This window comes from Morchella importuna (genome assembly GCF_003444635.1).
Source record: "Morchella importuna strain M04M26 chromosome Unknown Morimp01GS005, whole genome shotgun sequence".
Taxonomy (NCBI): domain Eukaryota; kingdom Fungi; phylum Ascomycota; class Pezizomycetes; order Pezizales; family Morchellaceae; genus Morchella; species Morchella importuna.
Window position 1 is genome coordinate 1,418,946 of NW_025763402.1, and position 18,569 is coordinate 1,437,514.

The window sequence follows — 18,569 nt, forward strand, 5'->3', positions numbered from 1 at the left end:
CGGTCCGCCGGCCGGGTGTTTCGGTGTGGATGTAGCAGCATTCTAGAAGCGCACAGACTGGCTAACACATCTTGGTATGCAATGTACCTACCCGGTCCGGGATTGCTATTGCTTTACTCTACTCAGCATGACCCCCTTGTGGGCCTCCCGAAAACAGTAAACACAGAAGGGGGAAGGTAAAGGTAGAGGATGATCCCCCTTCTCTGTCTTGTTTCTTGGTGTGCTTATGGGGACCTATATATACCTACCTCTACCCCCTTACTCTCTCGTGGCTGTAGAAACTTGTTGGCTTGCCATTGTGCTGAAAGACCTAATATCCTGAACACCTGAACGCCTGAATTCTGAATACTGAATACTGAATACCTGAGCAAAACACCTAAACAACTGAACCCCAAGCGCTCACACAATGTCCCTCCTAGCCCTTCCTAACGAGCTCCTCCTCCCTATCGCCGAATACCTCACCGACGCCCACGATGTCAATGCTTTCCTACAGACATCCCGCCGCTTGGCCATCCTCCTCACTCCTCTCCTCAATGAACACGCCTTGCAGCCCAAACACTCCATGACCGCTCTCTTTTGGGCTACCGCCAATGCCAATGCCCCCCTCTCACACCTCCTGCTCACGCAAGGCTCACACATCGTCGTCCCCGCCCCAACCACCAAAGGCGCGTTCCGCGAACTCCACAAGTCGCCGTCCCCCTGCGCCGACACCGTTCTGCGTTACGTCGTCGCCCAGGGCGTCAACCTCACGCTTCAAGACCGAAACGGAACAAACTGGTCTGCGCTACACTGGGCCGCCGCGCGCGGCGGCGGACATATGATCCGCTTCCTAATCGACCGCGGCGCTGACGTGGATATGCGCGATCACCAGGGTCGGACGTCGCTGCACTTAGGACCGTGGTTTGGGACGAGGGTGGTGGAACTGCTGGTGGATTGTGGGGCGGATATTGGCGCGCGGGATGGTGAGGGAGGCACGCCGTTGCATGCGGCGGTGAGGTACTCGAAGGAGGTGGCAGAGGCATTGTTGAGGAGAGGAGCGGACCCGAATGCGAAGGATAGTGAGGGCAGGACGCCGCTGCATGTGGCGGCAGACGGGAGTAAGGGATGTGTGGGGTTGTTGTTGGCGCATGGCGCGGATATGGCGGTGAGAGATAAAGCGGGGAGGACACCGCTGCATTTGGCGACGAGGTTTAAAGGTGGGGCGGAGGCGGTGAAGTTGTTGGTGGAGAGGGGGGCGAGCATTATGGCTTAAGTGGTGGTGGTGCGTTGTGGTTGAGGGTTGGTGTTTCCTTGGGTGTGATATGATAGACTTGGATTTTGGTGTATGATAGATATGTCGTTTTGTAATTGCGTTTGTAGTTGTATTTGTACTTGTATTTGTACTTGTATGATGTATTGTAATTTCCGGAAAGATGTATAGAATAATAATAATGACACTTCCAGTATTTAGCATATTCCTATTAAAATTGATGTTTTCCAGTGCGTGTGATCTCGTTTAGAATCCAAAGGGAAATATCCCAAGTGACCTGATGAAATAATACGTGAGGTTGATAGATGAAGACTCCTATTCTTTATGATTGAGTGGATGATGGAGAGGGGGAGAAGGTTGTTCTCGCTTCTCTCCTAAATATGCTAGCTATAGTGTCCTAATTAAATGACAACTATTCCTTTGTACTATCGGGCACATGCACGTGTGACGAAGTAGCTCGGATCCTATACATATCGCTACGTTAATTGGCTACTTCTCCTTTATTCCCAAGGTCCGGAACCCATCTCTGGTATTAAGATAGGAGCTTAGTAGCCGCTCTGAATTCAGAATGTTAAGGTGTTTAACGGTACTATACTCACCAGCTTGTCTAGCTGTCCCCATAAACACACATCGACAGACCAAAACGACCTTCCACTGTATTCCCTCCAGTCCAGAAGTTCTCGACCCCTAATTTTTAGAACACACCACACCCCTCTCTCCCCGGGCTGGGTTCACTCCGTATGGACGTATGGACGATCGCGAGGTTCATTACAGCCATAGCTCCGTGATAAAGACCAGCGCAGCACGACCCGCACAGCAGCTGCAGAAGGGAAGAGTTAATTAGACTCTTATGTCTGTACACGGCTAGAACCACGGCTAGAACCACGGCTCAAGGATTCAGCAGAGCTCACACTTACGCAGACATCTGCAGTACTGGCTTCTTAGTTAATTGATATCATCAGAAGAACATTTGGCGTCTGTGTTAATTTTGCATATACAGTAGCACAAAGCCCAATTATATAAATTTGTTCGGTGCGGAAAAGTTCACAACATTGCTTCGATTGCTACGTCTTTTCTACGAGCCCAGAGGGGTTAAACGCTCGCAGCTAAGTTCGGAGTCAGAGACTCGAACCGCTGGACCATTCAACCCACGCTCACAATTATTTCTTTGGTAGTGTTAGCTCCATCTAGACTCCCGGTTTACGCTAGCTTAGCAATACATTATGGGGAGGTCCCAGAGCGGGAACGTGTTCTACAAAGGCATACTACATGTAGTCATACATATTGTAGTATACCACTCCACTTATCTATAACTTGTATATGTATATCGCCGGTGAAGAGTCGAGTACCGGTATTGCAACGTAGGTTTGAGTCGCGCTATGCGGCAATATGTAGCCCAATATTTTATTTTGTTCACCACCATATCATCTACCTAGAGGAATATTCTAGAGCTGTCGACTCTTAATCTTCTCGAAACTCTTATCATTGGCCAGTTTCTAACAAGAATATATAGCCTCGACCGTCCTGTTCTTCTCATCAAATATCCCAACAGCCATAGCAGAAGAAGGGTTGGTCAGACTCTAAGCTCATTTTTGACTCGAAACAGTACTCAACATAGAGTACTCGCCCACGGCGATAAGAATCTAAAAAATAGGAAGCAGCTAAGTCCTTTAGACCTTTCTTGCTGTTCTGAGCAATTTCCAGTTGAATTCCCCGAGGCTCGTTTTGAGGATAGTTCAGCCCTTCGTTCTAGAAAGACGTATATATACCTGTTTACTGTACATTTACAACACTAAGAGGGGCTAAGGGCCGGATCCGTTGGATGGTAACGACTTGATGACCTAAAAATACCTGTAATTACACGCGCGTCGCCTACCTGTGAAGTGGTCCTTACAGATTGGCGTGGGTATCTCCTACAGCGTATTGTAGAAGTATGAGAAGAGTCTTATTGGCCGAGTCAGCCCCGGTTTTTACAATAATTCTGGTCTCGCGGTAGCATGCATACAAGGATTCTTGGCAATCGAGTGACGAACCATGATCGATACTAAATTCACGCATGCGATCTTCTGTATGGATACCACAATAGACAATTTCAAGTTAATTCAATGTTCGTAGATATATGTATATATTAGTAGATTCATGTATACACGAACTCTCTAACTGGTCGATTGCAGCCCGAAGCACATATATTGATGTCGAGAAAAGCATTCAAGCTTGCGTGTAAGTGTCGGCGAGTAACCAGCCAGCTATATGTCTCAACAGATGTCTCTCATTCTACGGCCAAATATCCAAGTATATGTACCCAATGTCGAAAGTTACCCTAAACGCTAGCGATTATCAGCGAAATCAGATCCTTGGCACGAAGCACCCTGAGCTTTATAAGTTCTGCAATCCCTCCAAGCTTTTCAAGACCGTGGGGCCCGTGTTCCCTACCATCTTCGCTGCTCTTCTCATAGAAGGGGGAGAGCAGCTTCCTCATATTCCCCTCCCGCTTGGGAGGGAAATATATCATGGGGCCCCCCGTGGCCCCCGTGGCCCCTGGGGATCCCCCCACAGCCCTTCGTGCCCCCGTGTGGCTTTGCTCCTGCCCCCGTGTGGCCCTGGGTTTTCTCTTGGCTTCCAGACCGCCCGGTCTGGAATGAAAACCTTTTCGAATCTTTTGCTGCCTCCCTTCCCTCCCATGGTGGGAGAAGGAGGGAAGGGATGCCTTTTTTTGCCATTTTTTTTGCCCTCCTTCTCTCCCTAATGGGACTTTTTCGCGTTAATTCTTCTTGCCCCCCTTCTCTCCTTAATAGGAGGGAGGGGGGGCTTTTTTGCGTTAGTTCCCCCTCATCCTCCCTCCCTCCGTTTATGGATGGCATTTTATCTTTCTTCTCCCCTGTTAGGCTCTGGGCGACGCCGAGGGCTCGACAGGAGCGAATAAGATGGTTTTATAAGGTGCAGGGGTTTTTCTCTTCTGTTTCTTCTCTGTTGGGTTCTGGGTGATACCGAGGGCCTAACAGGTTTGAAACGGATAGGCTCTATCCTATCGCATGCTGTGATCGATGCAGGCCTAGAAAAATTAACGTTCTCTCCGTGTGGTATCAGGTCCGTCTTTTAAGGGGGAGGACCGGTACGTCTTGTGGGTCTTCCGTGAGTATTAGGTTTGAAAACCGAGTAGGTACTCAATATATATGCAGATGTGAGCCTAAAAGAGAGTCCCGTTCGCCTTGTATTATATAGTGCAGGAGTTTGGTCCGTGAAAGAGTTTGTGAAGGCCCCTCAGGTGCGTTTTAAGCGCTAGCGCTCCCAAAGTCCAGGCGTATAATTTGTGTAAGCCTAGTTTCCTATTTGAAGTCGATAAACAGCTAAATATCCCAAGAAGCACGGCCGGCGGGCCAGTTTTGATAACCACCTGCCCTCGATTGTGCTGCATCCAGGAGTATATACTTGTTACCAGTAAGTCCGATGCGTGGCCACTTAATGAGATGTTGTCCTTTATCTAGGTGCTCCTTATAGCTTTATCAGTGTCTCTAATTCTGTGAGCCTAAAGAGTTATCATTGAGGTCAGTTGGGACGACGAAATAACCTGGACAGTCTGAAGCCCGACCGAGTGATATTACATGAAGAAAATGACAATCATAATTACAGTATCACAACCTCTCACTCGAACTTGACATTTAGCAATATTTTGCAAGGAATAACCCGAGAACTTCTTACTATTTTTTCCTTACCCACGACTACCGAGAACCACTACCCCCGAGTGAAGGAGAAAAAAAGAAATATATAAATAATAAAAGCATTATTAACGCCCACACAATATATCTAATAGCCCGCTGACGTTTTACTCCTCTACACTTTCAACCTTTTCCCACTCGCCCTTGAGGGTTTCTTTCCAGAGTGTGACCTTGTTGTCACCGCCACTGACGGCTAGAACGTTTCCGCTCAAACTCCAAGAGACGCGCCACAACACAGTCTCAAAAGGAATAACCTTCTTTGTCCATGTGTTTCCGTTCTCGGATGTCCAGATGATGACTGTTTTGTCTTGGGATGCGGTAGCGATGTAGGACTTTTGCAAGATCGATGGAGCCCACGCTACATCGCGGACCCAGTCTGTGTGGCCCTCAAGAGTACACTCTTCGACATAATTTCCAACATCGGGACTTTTCTATGTCAGTCTGGGGTAATTTAAACTTTTCGAGTGATGAACTCACTTGTAACTCCAGATCTTGACAAGGTTATCACTCCCACCAGTGACGAATCTACGCTGGGCGGTAGGAGCAGGGTTGGATTGTACTACACTGCCCGGGAGCGTGGTTGGTGCCCAAGAAACAGCGTTGCAGCCGATCACATGTGCACTAAAGAGCTTGGTATCCCATGACGCATCGTCTTTGAATTCGAGGACAGAGACCTTTCCGTCAGATGAGGCGCATGCGAGGACTGCACCAGCTTCGTGGGGGGCCCACTGGACGGAATTTACTGTTCGGTATTAGCTAGTGCAAGGGCGGGCGGGGGATGGGATAGTGCTGGGGAAATTACCGGAGGCGTGGTGGTTGGCGTGCTCAAAAATCTTCTGCCAAACTCCTTGACGCTCTTGCCAAATCATCACTTTACCATCGTAAGATGCGGAAGCGAGAATGTTGCCGAACTTGGGATGCGCCCAGGAGACTTGCCAGACAGGACCTTCGTGACTTTTAGGACGCGTGTTAGTAAGCTTAGAGAAGCGATTCTAGAGATAGTAGGGCAATTACCCGCGGAGAGTCTCAAGCAGACGGTGATTATCGCCGGTGATCTCGAATATCTTGATGGTTTTGTCGGAGGAGCAAGTCTAAGGAGGTGTTAGTAGGTATCCCGATGGAGGGGGGTTTCATTGTCGAGGACTCGACATACAGCTAAACGCTTGCCGTAGTAGTCCAGAGCACAATCGTGCTAGAGCGCGAGTGTCAGTACAGCTTCTCGACGGCTAGGATAGTTATACAACTCACGATCATGTCATCGTGAAGATTAGATAGCTGTGTCAGGACGGTTCAAGTCAGTGATCGAAATGTCAAGTTGGTGTTAAGATGAGGTACCATATTGAAGGTAAATGAAAATTCTGAGCTTCAGAAGGAGATTGGAGGTGCTGCAGGTACAGTTGATGGAACAGATGGGGTAATTGTGATATGGTGTCTTTAAGTTGAGGCGACGTTAACTTTGTGGTCCCTGGCAGTTCGGCGCGTTACCCGGTCGATAGGTCTAAATAAGGGTTGTGTGCCAAGGGTTTGTTTGGTTCATCCTACCGGTAAGTTGACACCAGGATTCGTTTATGCTACTCAATTGCGTTTTCATAAGCTTATTCTCTGTATCAGTGATCGATCGAGGATACATGAGGGCTGTTGTTTGTATCGATGCTCAGAGTGCATGTACTTCCATGTAGCTACGGTACTGTACCTTCCTAGAGCCTCTGGCTGATAGGTTGTAGGCTCTCCATAACACAGCACAGGACATGTGAAAACGAGCTACAAAACACAGAATATCCCTAAAAAAATTGTATTTACTTGGACTCACCTCATTCCGCTACTCTTTATATTTTGAGCGCAAAAACACCTCAGTTTCGGAAATCGCCCATTTCCACCAGCTCATTGCCAAGCCACTCGTATCGATAAGGCTGACCCCACTAACTACTACCTTACCCTAAGTTTTTTTCCCTCGCGCGGTCATCACTTTTTGGATCAACAATCTTCCGCTCCCCACACCTACACTCCACCATAAACTGCTCCTTTTGAAGCTCTGTGCTAATCCTCCTCGTATTTATCCTCATACACACATCCCACCGTAAGAATGACTTCAAACTCCATAAAACTTCTCACGGGAAACTCTCATCCCGAACTCGCGAAGATGGTCGCCGATAGGTCCTCTTATCTTCTTCTCTCCGTCCGTAGCCCCACTGACTCATTGTAGACTCGGGGTTGATCTCCTCGACATGTCGGTCTTCAAATACTCCAACCAGGAGACCTCCGTCGTCATGCGCGAATCAGTCCGCGACGAAGATGTCTTCATCATTCAGACCACAAAGCCTGGTGAAGAACTCAATGACGGTTTAATGGAGCTTCTCATCATAATCAAAGCTTGTAAAACCGCATCGGCCCGTCGCATTACAGCCGTTATGCCCAATTTCCCCTATGCAAGACAGGATAAGAAGGATAAGTCAAGAGCGCCGATTAGTGCGAAGCTTGTGGCCAATATGCTACAAAGGGCAGGTTGTGATCATGTCATTACAATGGACTTGCACGCAAGTCAAATTCAAGGATTTTTTGATGTTCCGGTTGATAAGTGAGTGGGATCCCCCCTTGTTTTCAAAAGCGATGGAAGGGGTGATATTCCTTTGTTGTTTACATACACCCTCCTCGTCCCGATAACAAGCGCGGAATTACATTGTCAAATTTCCATGAATCTATCTTTCACCATGTTCTAGAGCACAAATACTAATCAACCTCCTCAGCCTCTACGCGGAACCTGCGACTCTCCGTTACATCCGTGAAAACTTCGACTACAAGAATGCCGTCATCGTCTCCCCCGATGCCGGTGGTGCCAAACGTGCGACAGCGCTTGCTGACCGCCTCGACCTGAATTTTGCGCTCATCCACAAGGAGCGTTCCAGGCCGAATGAAGTCAGCCGAATGACACTAGTTGGTGATGTTGACAAGAAAATTGCCATTCTAGTCGACGATATGGCCGATACCTGTGGAACTCTTGTCAAAGCGGCGGACGTACTGGTTGCAAACGGCGCGAAGGAGGTTGTCGCAATCGTTACGCACGGAATTCTGTCGGGAAGTGCATGCGCAAAGATCAACGCCAGTAGGCTGAGCAAGGTGGTGGTTACGAACACTGTACCACATGCGGAGAAGAAGAAGTCGTGCCCTAAGTTGGACACCATCGACATCGCACCTACTGTTTGTTACCTTTGATCTCCATTACAAATAACGATTTGCTAATAAACTATCTAGCTCGCGGAAGCTTGCAGGAGAACCCACAACGGCGAAAGTGTATCCTTCCTTTTCCATCACGCTCCAGTCTAGACACATAATCCTAAATCCCAATTTTATTCTTTTCTTTTCCTTTTCAGCCACTTAGTTCTCCCCTCTATTCATTTTGACTTTGGGAGCGCCATATTTTCCTTTTTTCTGTCATGGCGAGGCGTAACATGATACCGATGTATTTTTCTTTTCTTTTCTGGCCTTTAGCTGTGTTCGATTATCTCTGAAAGATAAAGGTTGTTTTCTTTCCTTCTCGACTACTTTTCGGGTAGAAGCTACAAAAACAGTTGCATATGATAGAAGATGTTGGAGCAATCGAGTGATCTTTTATGAAGCAATTGGTTGCCCCTAGACCGACCGTTGAGCCGAAGCCAGCCGTTGGATCCTTGCAGTGCCTAGAGGTTTAGCCATACATGTAGTTTCTAAACAGAATAAAACTTAGATCAACAATTGGGTTTAGAACCACATATATGCATTTCCTTCACACTACATGATTGTTATGGGTTTTGCGATTTTGATAAGTTAATAATTCCTATGCTTCTAGCGACCCTCTCCTTCAAAATAGTTGAGTCCTATGACAAAAAACCAGCCAGGGGGGTTATCTCGAAGTTATGGAGGGGCATACGTATTAGATTCCTGGCTGTGACTGGATTATGGCTGAAATTAGATGGCCATTACGAAGCAGGTGGTTTCTGAGTGTATATACTCACACGGACGAAGAAATCCTGACTTATAGGTTGTTATAGGATAGGAATTCAATCTAGGCACGCGAGTATTTGAAGCTGAAGGTAGAGTCGGGAGTTCAGGATACTGATAACCAACATCATCAATTGTCACTCGATGCTTCTTCAGCATACATTCAAGGCGTTTGAAACATATAATCACTTTTCTGAATCCAAGCCTTCTTAGACCACTACCCTATAACTATTTTAAGGCATGGAATTGTTCTTTTGCTATTATCGTGCATCACGTGATAAATAATGATGACATAAGCAACAGAAAACCGAGTTGGCCCGATTTTTTTTTTTCCTTGTGCAGCAACGCTTGAGATTTCCTGATTATGGTGACGCACCTTGCAACGCCAACCCACCGCTCACAACCCCCTCCATTACCGGCCCCACCAAACATACTACTATCATCACGAAACGACTGAACTTATAAGTTCAAGAAAATAATAATAGAAAAGATGCAGACATCGACGATGGTAGTGACAGGCGTGGCGACGCTGTTTGCGCTTGGAGGTGGTGAGTTACATCTGTTCCACCTATCTATGGCTAGAGCGAAACATTTCGTTCTTTATTCCGTTTTTCTCCGGTTTTGCTGATATGTTTCTGTGCCATCAATTACAGCTTGTAAGTTTCCCTTACTGTTTTTCTCTGCGATAGATAGAACCTCTCATCTACGATTGATTGATTGGGTCGTTTTGTTCTGCTTCATTGCACCCCCGCAGTAGTTTCGCACTGCTGGTTGGCTGTAACTAACCCCAGGCCAGACGCATTCTACTTTGACTACAAACGTCGCAACGACCCCGAATTCCGAAAGGCCTTGAAGCGCGACAAGAAGCGCCATGCTAAGACCCAGAAGCTTCAGGCCGAGGCCGCACATGCTGAGCAGCGACAGACACTCATTGCTTCAGTCAGGGATGCGCAGTTGGTGGGTTTCCCGACAGATGTTGAGGAGAAGGAGGCCTTTTTCATGAACGAGGTTGCCACGGGAGAGGCTTTGTGCCAAGAAGGTTCGTTTTTCTCTTCTCTTTCTCTTAGGATTAATCTGTTTTGGGGGTTTGTTTTGGGGGACGTTTGGGTTTGGGTTTGGGTTTTGGGGGTTGGAATGACCGGATGAATTATATGATTGGCAGAAATTCGTTACTCTTACGGGACTAATATATCTGCCAACATTAGGACCCGACAAGGCCCTTGATGCAGCTCTGTCCTTCTACAAGGCCCTGAAGGTGTACCCTCAACCAAAGGACCTTATCAGCATCTACGACAAGACAGTACCCAAGGTATATATTCACCACCGATGATTCCGTAGGACACCTGACTAATCAGCGCCTCCTTATAGCACGTCCTCGACATTCTCGCAGAAATGATCGCCCTTGACGGCTCGATTGCATTCGGCGGATCCTCCGTAGGCTCAGGACACGAAAACCCGACTGGTGTCGAATAAACCACCACCTTCCTTTCAAAAAAGGCGAGCGAGAAACTCACGTGACAGAAAGAAATTTGGAAATAAACGCCAATCTACAAAAAAAAACCGGAAAACCTACTTGTATTTTTCTTAGCACTATTCACATCTACCGATCGATAAATTGGGCTTCTACAACTTTCACCCTCCCTCCCCCTTCAACTTGGCCGCTCTCTATGAAAACCTCACCTTGAAATCTTACGTATTGTTTTTGTTTTTGGTCAAAGGGAAGGACTGCAATAAACCGGGGGTGGGAGAAGGCGGAGAAAGTGGAACGAAAGGTGTTAAGAAAAAAACAGCCAAGAGGAAACCAAACTATCAACTCTTCTTCTGTCTATGTTGTAAATAGAAACTTTCCTTTCTTTTCTTTTCATTTCATGTTCATTTTTCTGGTAGAGATAAAGGAGATATGGATCATGATAAATCACTCATCGCCCTAGCCTCTCTAACGCCTTTTGTTCTAGTGTCGAATCTAATGGAGAATGCAGCGTTAACGAACACCAGGGGTGTCAGGCCAGCAAGACGCCCAGAACAAGACTGGGGAATCATTCAATCATTTATTAGAACCAGATAATGGATAAGGAACAAAAGGAAACTCGGCGGCCCAGGGATTGAGAACATGATGGTTTCCGGAATTATATGATAATATTCCAAAATATTGGTGTGATCCAATAATTCACACACTGGTGGTGTATATGTAGCATTCTCCATGAATTCTCTGTATAAAGGGACTTAAGATAGCCACACATGCCTGGCTCCACTTGTTAGAACCAAAAGTTATGGTCATACATATACGCATAGAAGTTACTGCGATAGTAGTCGGCACCCCAGCCATCATCTTGCTACCAAATTCTTTATATTGAGAAGCTTAGGAGGAGCTTGAGGAGCTTTCTGCCACCATGGTGCCCCCCTCTTTGTTTTGGAAGATTATAAGTTCAGAAATGATTCAATATGATGGCGTCAAACCCGGAACCTAGATCCCTCAAATGACTTTGTTATTTTCTTTGCCTGCCATAGGATAGGTAACGGCGTAAGATCGAGTTGAGCTAATTACTTATACGCACGGAAGAGGCAAATTCCTCCTCCTAGATAATTTATATAGTTTAAGCAGAACAGATGGAGGACGTCAGGGGAATACATGTGTGTTTGTATAGATATTAAGAACGAATCATATATGTGAGCTAGTTGAAGTAGACATGTACACATGTACTAGTGGAGATCGGATGAGGACAAGTAAGCAACGTAGCTAGACAACGCGACTCTAGGAAGAGGACAAGAACACACTATCTAGCTGTTTACAGGGGAAGAGGGCTACTCATCTTCCTTATTCGAATCAATCAAACCTATTATCTCCGCTATACAGAAACCTACAATATATCCCTTCCTCCTGCCGGGTCGTGTGGTTGTAGGAGGCCATGCAGCCTACTATACTCGCGGCATTGTACATACTCCGAAGTGTACGCTCCCTACATCTTGAACTAAACCAAACTATCGATCGATATACATATATCGTATATACATCAACAACTGCAGAACCAAAGCATCACCAACCTACTACAGAGCACCGTCAGTAATCTCCCCCTCCCTCCCATCTTCTTTCCCCGCTAAGAGATGATTCCATGGCAGGTGGATACGTACGTACAAGTAGCTGATGATAATATTTAAGCATATACATAGCACATCTAGATACATGTATCTTCATAGTAGGTCCTGAAAACCACCATACAAACCATCACCCAAGAGATATCGACCAGCCGGCCGCACGCACCACTTAGACTTTCACAAATTCTAGTGCTAAGATTCGACTTGACACATATTAAGCGTGTTATACATACATGTACTGAGCTATATAGCTAGAATCGACAACCAGAGCAGTACCGAGTGATAGTCCATGACTCCACCCAGAGTCATCAGAAAGGAAGCCGTAACACCCCATACAAGGGGCTACATGTACTCAGATAAGTCTACCCAGCCTCCAAAAGCGAGATTTCAACCACTATTTTAGTATAGCTAAGAGTATATATGATAGCCAACATTTGAACTTATGCACCCCCATAACCAGAAAAACACGGTCAAATAAAGAAAAGACAGAAAAACAGCAACCAGAAACCCCTAATTCGCCAGCCCCCACCTTGATTTGCAATTTTCTCGCCAGAAAAAAGGAAAATAGAATTATTATGGAGAAGGTAAAAATGAAGGTATATATCACAAAACAAATAAAAAAAAAGGTCGCGCGCATTGCTCCAACGAACACCCCAACCAGAAAAGCACAATGAAAAAGGTCCAGTAAGTCCACCCATCGCCCCATCACCTCGTCCTACTAGTATCCCTACTCCCCTGCCTGCTTCCTTGCCTACTTCCCTGCCTACTACTCCCCTTACTACTCCCCCTACTCCCCCCCCTCCCGACCACCTCCCACTCCGCGACGCCCCCCTCCCCAATCCTCTCCATCACCTTCTCAACCCCGCCCCCCTCCTGCACCTTCCTCCGAATCTCCTCGCCCGCCATATCCTCCACCACTCTCCTAATCCTCTCGATATCCGGCGTCTGCGGCCGCAGCACAACCTCCTTCTTAATGAAGTGGCCCAGCCTATGCATCTGCCCCTCTTCATTCTCCAGACACCGACTCGCCAGCGACACCTCGCTCCCCCGGCGCGACACAGACCGCAACCGATACCCCGGCTTATCCGCATCATCGACATGCGGGCTCCTCACCGTGGGGTGGTGGGGACGGGGGTGGTGGGCAGCCGGCACTCCGGATACTCCTGTTCAAAGCGCAGTATCACCTTATACAGCGTCTCGTCGAGGAAGATCAGTCGTCGGTGCTGCGCCTCCTCCAGTTCGCCATGGACGGCCTTCCGCAGTGCGGGCTGGATGCGGGACTTGATCTTCCGCGCGCGGGTCAGTAGCGTGCGCGCCATCTCGTGGGCACCCTCGCCGGAGGAGAGCGCCGTGGTATTTCCAAGGCAGACGCCGAGCGCCTTGACGACACCTGTGCCGCCGACGACGTAGTTCTCGTCCTCGCCGTCATCCTCGTCATCGTCGACGTCTGCATCGGGGTCCTCGTCGGCGGCGGTGGTGGCGGTCGGCGACGAGGAGGGCATATCGATGGTCCAGTCGTCACAGGCGCCGGCTTCCATGTTGCGTAGGCAGTAGGCCAGGACGCGGCGGGCGAGGGCCTTGATGACGTCGCCGGAGGGGTCGTCGGTGTCGACGCGCACGATTGTCTTTGAGACCTTTACGGCGGCGACGAGGGCGGTGAAGAGCGCTGCACCCTCTTCAAGGCTGCCGCCTTCCTCGGGCAGCAGAAGCGTGTTGCCAGTAATATCAAAGTGCGCAAGCATGGGGATGTCGGGCAGGATCTCGCTGAGCGCGATTGCGTGGTCAGGCGTCATGGCGGTGTTGCCGAGCTGCAGCTTGCGCAGGCTGTGCAGGCGGGGGAGGTATTTGCGGAGAAGCGTGAGGGCGTCGGGCTGCGTGCTGAAAAGGAGCGGGTTGTTGGAGAGGTCGAGGAGGCGGAATCGCGGGAGCGCTGTGAGTGCGGGCAGAAGACTGGCAAGGCTTGCTGCTGAAAGGCTGCAGTTGGACAGGCTCAATGCGATGAGCGGTGAGGTGTCTGTGAGAGAAGCGGAAATCATATCGACATGATCCTATTATTTCCTTCATTAGCCCGAGATTTCAGGGATAAAAAGGAGTGAATGCTACTCACATGTATGCTGTTATTCGACAGATCCAGCGCCTCGCACACCGATTCACCCTCTGGCCCGCCCTTGATCCACTTTGCAATCATTGCCAGCCCGTCATCTCCAATATCATTCCCCTCCAGTCCCAGTCTCTTCGTGCCCGCCTTCACAATCCCTGCCATCACACATGCCAGCTGCTCCGTACTGAGCCCGCACCTTCCCAGCGCAACCTCCTCCAGTCCCACGCCCACCAGCCTCTCGCCCAGCGCACGCGCAAACAGCGCCGTTGTATCATTCGGCGGCAAAGTCCTCTCCTTCTTCGCCCTATGCATATGCCCCGGATGGCCCGGATGCGACGGCGCATGCACCGCTGGTGGCCTCGGCAGCGTGATCTGCGACAAATCCACTGCCTTCAAGCTGCGCGACATGTGGATGAATAAACTGATATGGCGCCACCCATCCCTCCCAATCTTCGGATTATCCTTAAAGCTCAACCGCTCAATCACGCCCCTCCCCGCCCCCTCCTCCCTCTTCGTCCCGCCCCCGCCGCCAGGGGAGACCGTCAGCGGCCGCACTACAGCAAGCCCGCACAACACCACACGCACCATCTCGTCCGTCAGTGCGCACCCCTCCATCAACAAGTTCTTGACAGGCACCAGCGCCAGAAAGTCCGCTAGCGCCACCGCATCCGCCAGCCCAAACTTGTGCCCACTTAGATCCAGCACCTGCAGCACCGGGGCCACCAGCTGCTCAACCACCCGCGGCACCATCGTCGTCTCCCGTAGCTGACACACCTGCCTGTAGATCCTGGCAGGGTCCGTCGTGGGCGCCGCATGGATGACCCTCCGCGGCGGCACCGGCGCCGGCGGGGTCTCCGCTTGGTCCATCTGCAGCAGCGGTGTCTCCCCCGCTGCTGCTGCTGCTGCCGCCGCCGCCGTACGCCGCTCCTTCTTGCGCTCCTTCCGCGCCGCGCGCTCCTCCGCCGTCTCTACTGTCTCTGCTGTTGTCGCCGCTGCTGCTGCAGTGCGCTCGGCCTTTCGGCGCTTCTTCTCGCTGCGCGATTTGTCCTTGTCCTTGTCCTTGCTGTCCTCAAAGATGGGGGCCACCTCAACATCGACACAGAACGCCACCTTGCGCAGCTTGCCGCCGTCCAGCTCTGTGATCTTGCATCGCTCGCGCGTGGGGTCGCGGTTGAGGACCACGCGCTCGCTTGCGAAGACGCCGGCGCGGGCGCTGCGGCCGGGCGTGGAGAGTTTGCGGAGCGTGCTGATGAGGAAGCCGGGTGGTGGGGGGTTGCCGGGTGGCGAGGTTGTGGTGGCGGTGGGGTCGGAGGCAGAGGTGGAGGAGGCGCTGGAGGAGAACTTGCTGGAGATGCTGCTGAGCCAGGAGCCGCGGCGGGAGGGCGTGGGGGGAGGGGCGCGGCGGCGGTGGTGTGCGTGAGGCTGGGGGAGGCGGTTGTGTGCGGCTGTGTGGGGTGGTGGGGGATGGTGGTGGTGGAGGAGAGGGAGACGGTGGAGGGGCTGGGGCTGGAGTGCGAACGGGTACGGGATTCTGACATGGCGTCGTTGGGTTAGCTATGGATTACAGATTATCTATGTACGGATTACGATGTTTGAGATGATGGGATTGTGGGTATGGCAATGTGTATGGCATGGCATGGCATGTATAGAATGGGAAGGAGGGGAGGTTGAGGTTGAGGGGAGATGTTGGAGGGGTTGTGGTTGTGGTTGTGGTTGTGGTTGTTATTGTGCACTGGCCAGCCAGCCAGCCATGGGGGGAAAGCTTGTTGGCTGGAAGTGAGATGTGTCGAGGACCAATCTGATCTGCGACACAACTCACACAAACACAGACGATAGACAGACATACCTCGGTGGGGGAAATGCATCCAGCTCACGTCGACACTGCTCACGCCTGTCGAGGTCGGCATCGTATTCTGTTCCCGCAATTGCCAGCAGAGATGAATAGATGGTAGATGGGGTAGATGGATGCGTGGGTGGGAATGGATGGATGGGTGGATATCCGAATCTGATAGAAGGATAGAAAGAAAAGCTGCTATACGTATGTATGGCTATCGACTACCTAGCTGCTCTCTTCTCTCTCGTCTGAAGTTTAGAATTGGCGGCGAAGGAGCAGTACGTGGTGTAGGTAGCTAGTAGGTAGCAAGAGTTTTTGCAAATCCACACCTCTAGCAACAGAAAAGAAAAAAACAGGAAGCACAGCGGTACTTCGACAAAAAAAAACAAGCGTGACAGCACAGCAAAGATAGGTTCTCTACTGAGCAGGGGGGTGGATCTTGGTCTAGATGTGGGGAACAGTATGGGCCAACTTGCAGGGGTCTGGCACGCGGTGGTGTGGTTGGTGCAGCAGCGAGTACATGGTCTAAACGCTGGGAAGTTTTTCACTCTCTACTGCCCCCGGTGATGGGGGGGTCACTAATCTACAGCCAGTAGTAACGAATGGGTTCAGCCAGAGACTTTGATGTCGTGGAGGGTGTTGGTTGATAGCAGAGTGGTGCTCTAGGAGATAACACGCTAGGTATAAATTTCAGCCTGCCATGACAGTTGAGCGTCAAGCTAGCGACTCGGTTCCTGATTTGGCCCTTTGCCTTGTTTTGATCGCCCTACTAGGTACATACAGTACCGTACATGTACCTAGCCTATGCCTACTAATGCTTATGGGAGCGGCTCCCCAGATCTCTGCTCTGCTCCTCCCTAATCAAAATATCTAGGTCTCTAAAAATTCACTTTACAGCTACTCTAAAGTAGAATCATTGACCCCACCACCAAACTCCGGACCCAGTCCATATTTGTAATAGCACGCCTACCGACAATTCCCCACCCCACGGGCTCGGTTATCGTTTCCGCTTCCGTTTCCGTTTCCGCACGCGGAGAATTACCTACCATACAAACAAGGAAGGACCCCTTACATATCAATCCCGCAATGCAATAGTGTGAGGTGAGGTGAGGTGAGGTGAGGTGAGATTGGAGGTGAAAATAATTAAAAGGTAATTTCCACCTCAAGCTATAAGATACCCCCAGGTATAGTAGAGTGAGAGAGGGGAAAAAAAGGCCGCGGCCGAGTTATATCTGCCCGGCAGACACAATTCGCTCAGTCAGGTAGCAGCAGCACTGGCAGTGAAACCGGCTCGCCCCCCATACATGCCCGCTTGTCCACCCGGTCACGTCAGCCTTACATAAACGGTTTCAACTGCCAAAATGCAACGAGGGATTGGCTGCTTGCAGCAAGCAGGACACCGGGAATTATAGTGACGCGGGACCCTTTTTTCGATGAGATCGTCGATCTGGTGATACACTGGATGAAAGCCCTTGATGGGGTACATACACACAGTTATATTACTCTAGAGTAGAGTACTGGAGCGAGTAGGTACTGAGTGACGGGGGCTGACAGCTGTTTTCGATGCGTTATCGGCCCTTCTGCTCTCGATAGAGTACTCTAGGTAGGCGGCATGATGATCTGTGATGCGTAAACCCGAGTGATGTTCAAGCAATGGATCCATGGGGGAAACCCGGTGAGGGATGCAGGTCCCGAGATCTGAAAGCTACGCTGTCGCGCGGCAGTGTTGGGAATAACGGAGCTTGTGATATCGAGTCTGTGGTTTGAGAAATACCCCCAAACTTCTTGGCAGTCACGTGACTTTCTGCGAAAGTTTCTGCCAATTGCGCCAACTTTCGCAGAAAGTCTTGGCACAGCAACCACAAAATACTAGACTGGGTACAGTCGTTTCTGGGTCAACGACGAACCCGGCTCGATGACGAGTGGCTACTATTTGGGCTAATAGTCAGTCAAAGCAAAGGGGTTGGGGCGCTTTTGTTGGCTTTTATTGCCTTCGATTGGCCTATTCGCCATCGAACTGGTTTCGTCGTTGACCCAGTGACGACTGTACGAGTCCTATTGGCTTGCCACAATAATTTTCCCTCTCGCTGTACTCGCGCGTTAATTAAATGGTCGGATATCGTTGCAACCAAATGCTTACTAAAATTTCCGACCTTTTAATTAACGACCGAGTAGGTATGTCAATAAATACTGCAGGTCAGCCAGCTTTAGTACCTATCGCCTATCGATATCAAGCTCTTGCTCCTCCAATAGGTGACTGGCTGATTGGAAACATGCGCCCAGGAATAGGTAAATAGGCCGGCCGGCATTAAATGTCTGATTAATCATACTGCTAATATCTGAATTTTCTGCTGCCATCTGACCACCCCCCGGAACGATATGCCGTCCGGTGAGCTTCTCAAAGTCCCGGGTATGGAGTCGAGTCTAAACAAACGAAAACCTTAAATAAAACAGAGTCCTATACACACACTGTATAACTACTACAACGTAGGCAGAGACCGCTCGTGGCGATTACTTAACTGCCAGCGAGCTAACCGGGCCCTCCGGATGTCCTTTGCTTGTTACTCGAGCCCTATTAGGTGCTGGAAACGTCCCCGCTCC

The 18,569-nt window shown here is 49.7% G+C and overlaps 6 protein-coding genes across 6 annotated transcripts; 4 read left to right on the top strand and 2 right to left on the bottom strand.

Annotated features, from left to right (window-relative positions):
• Positions 1–406: 406 nt before the first annotated feature.
• LAJ45_02894 (uncharacterized protein) lies at positions 407–1,252 on the top strand (the record flags this gene model as incomplete). Its single annotated transcript, XM_046112485.1, has 1 exon — positions 407–1,252. The coding sequence occupies one exon, from the start codon at positions 407–409 to the stop codon at positions 1,250–1,252; it is 846 nt and encodes a 281-aa protein (XP_045974611.1).
• Positions 1,253–5,072: 3,820 nt separating this feature from the next.
• LAJ45_02895 (uncharacterized protein) lies at positions 5,073–6,303 on the bottom strand (the record flags this gene model as incomplete). Its single annotated transcript, XM_046112486.1, has 7 exons — positions 5,073–5,391; positions 5,443–5,707; positions 5,768–5,919; positions 5,980–6,056; positions 6,119–6,157; positions 6,214–6,240; positions 6,301–6,303. The coding sequence occupies 7 exons, from the start codon at positions 6,301–6,303 to the stop codon at positions 5,073–5,075; spliced, it is 882 nt and encodes a 293-aa protein (XP_045974612.1).
• Positions 6,304–7,048: 745 nt separating this feature from the next.
• LAJ45_02896 (uncharacterized protein) lies at positions 7,049–8,286 on the top strand (the record flags this gene model as incomplete). Its single annotated transcript, XM_046112487.1, has 4 exons — positions 7,049–7,119; positions 7,169–7,540; positions 7,710–8,160; positions 8,215–8,286. The coding sequence occupies 4 exons, from the start codon at positions 7,049–7,051 to the stop codon at positions 8,284–8,286; spliced, it is 966 nt and encodes a 321-aa protein (XP_045974613.1).
• A 1,144-nt stretch (positions 8,287–9,430) lies between these two features.
• LAJ45_02897 (uncharacterized protein) lies at positions 9,431–10,413 on the top strand (the record flags this gene model as incomplete). Its single annotated transcript, XM_046112488.1, has 5 exons — positions 9,431–9,488; positions 9,594–9,596; positions 9,737–9,979; positions 10,146–10,249; positions 10,309–10,413. The coding sequence occupies 5 exons, from the start codon at positions 9,431–9,433 to the stop codon at positions 10,411–10,413; spliced, it is 513 nt and encodes a 170-aa protein (XP_045974614.1).
• A 2,325-nt stretch (positions 10,414–12,738) lies between these two features.
• LAJ45_02898 (uncharacterized protein) lies at positions 12,739–16,041 on the bottom strand (the record flags this gene model as incomplete). The annotated part of the gene is made up of 5 exons (XM_046112489.1): positions 12,739–13,021; positions 13,147–14,081; positions 14,141–15,579; positions 15,660–15,665; positions 15,981–16,041. 5 exons carry the CDS (start codon positions 16,039–16,041, stop codon positions 12,739–12,741), a joined length of 2,724 nt encoding a protein of 907 aa, XP_045974615.1.
• LAJ45_02899 (uncharacterized protein) lies at positions 14,952–15,554 on the top strand (the record flags this gene model as incomplete). The annotated part of the gene is made up of 1 exon (XM_046112490.1): positions 14,952–15,554. The coding sequence occupies one exon, from the start codon at positions 14,952–14,954 to the stop codon at positions 15,552–15,554; it is 603 nt and encodes a 200-aa protein (XP_045974616.1).
• Positions 16,042–18,569: the final 2,528 nt, after the last annotated feature.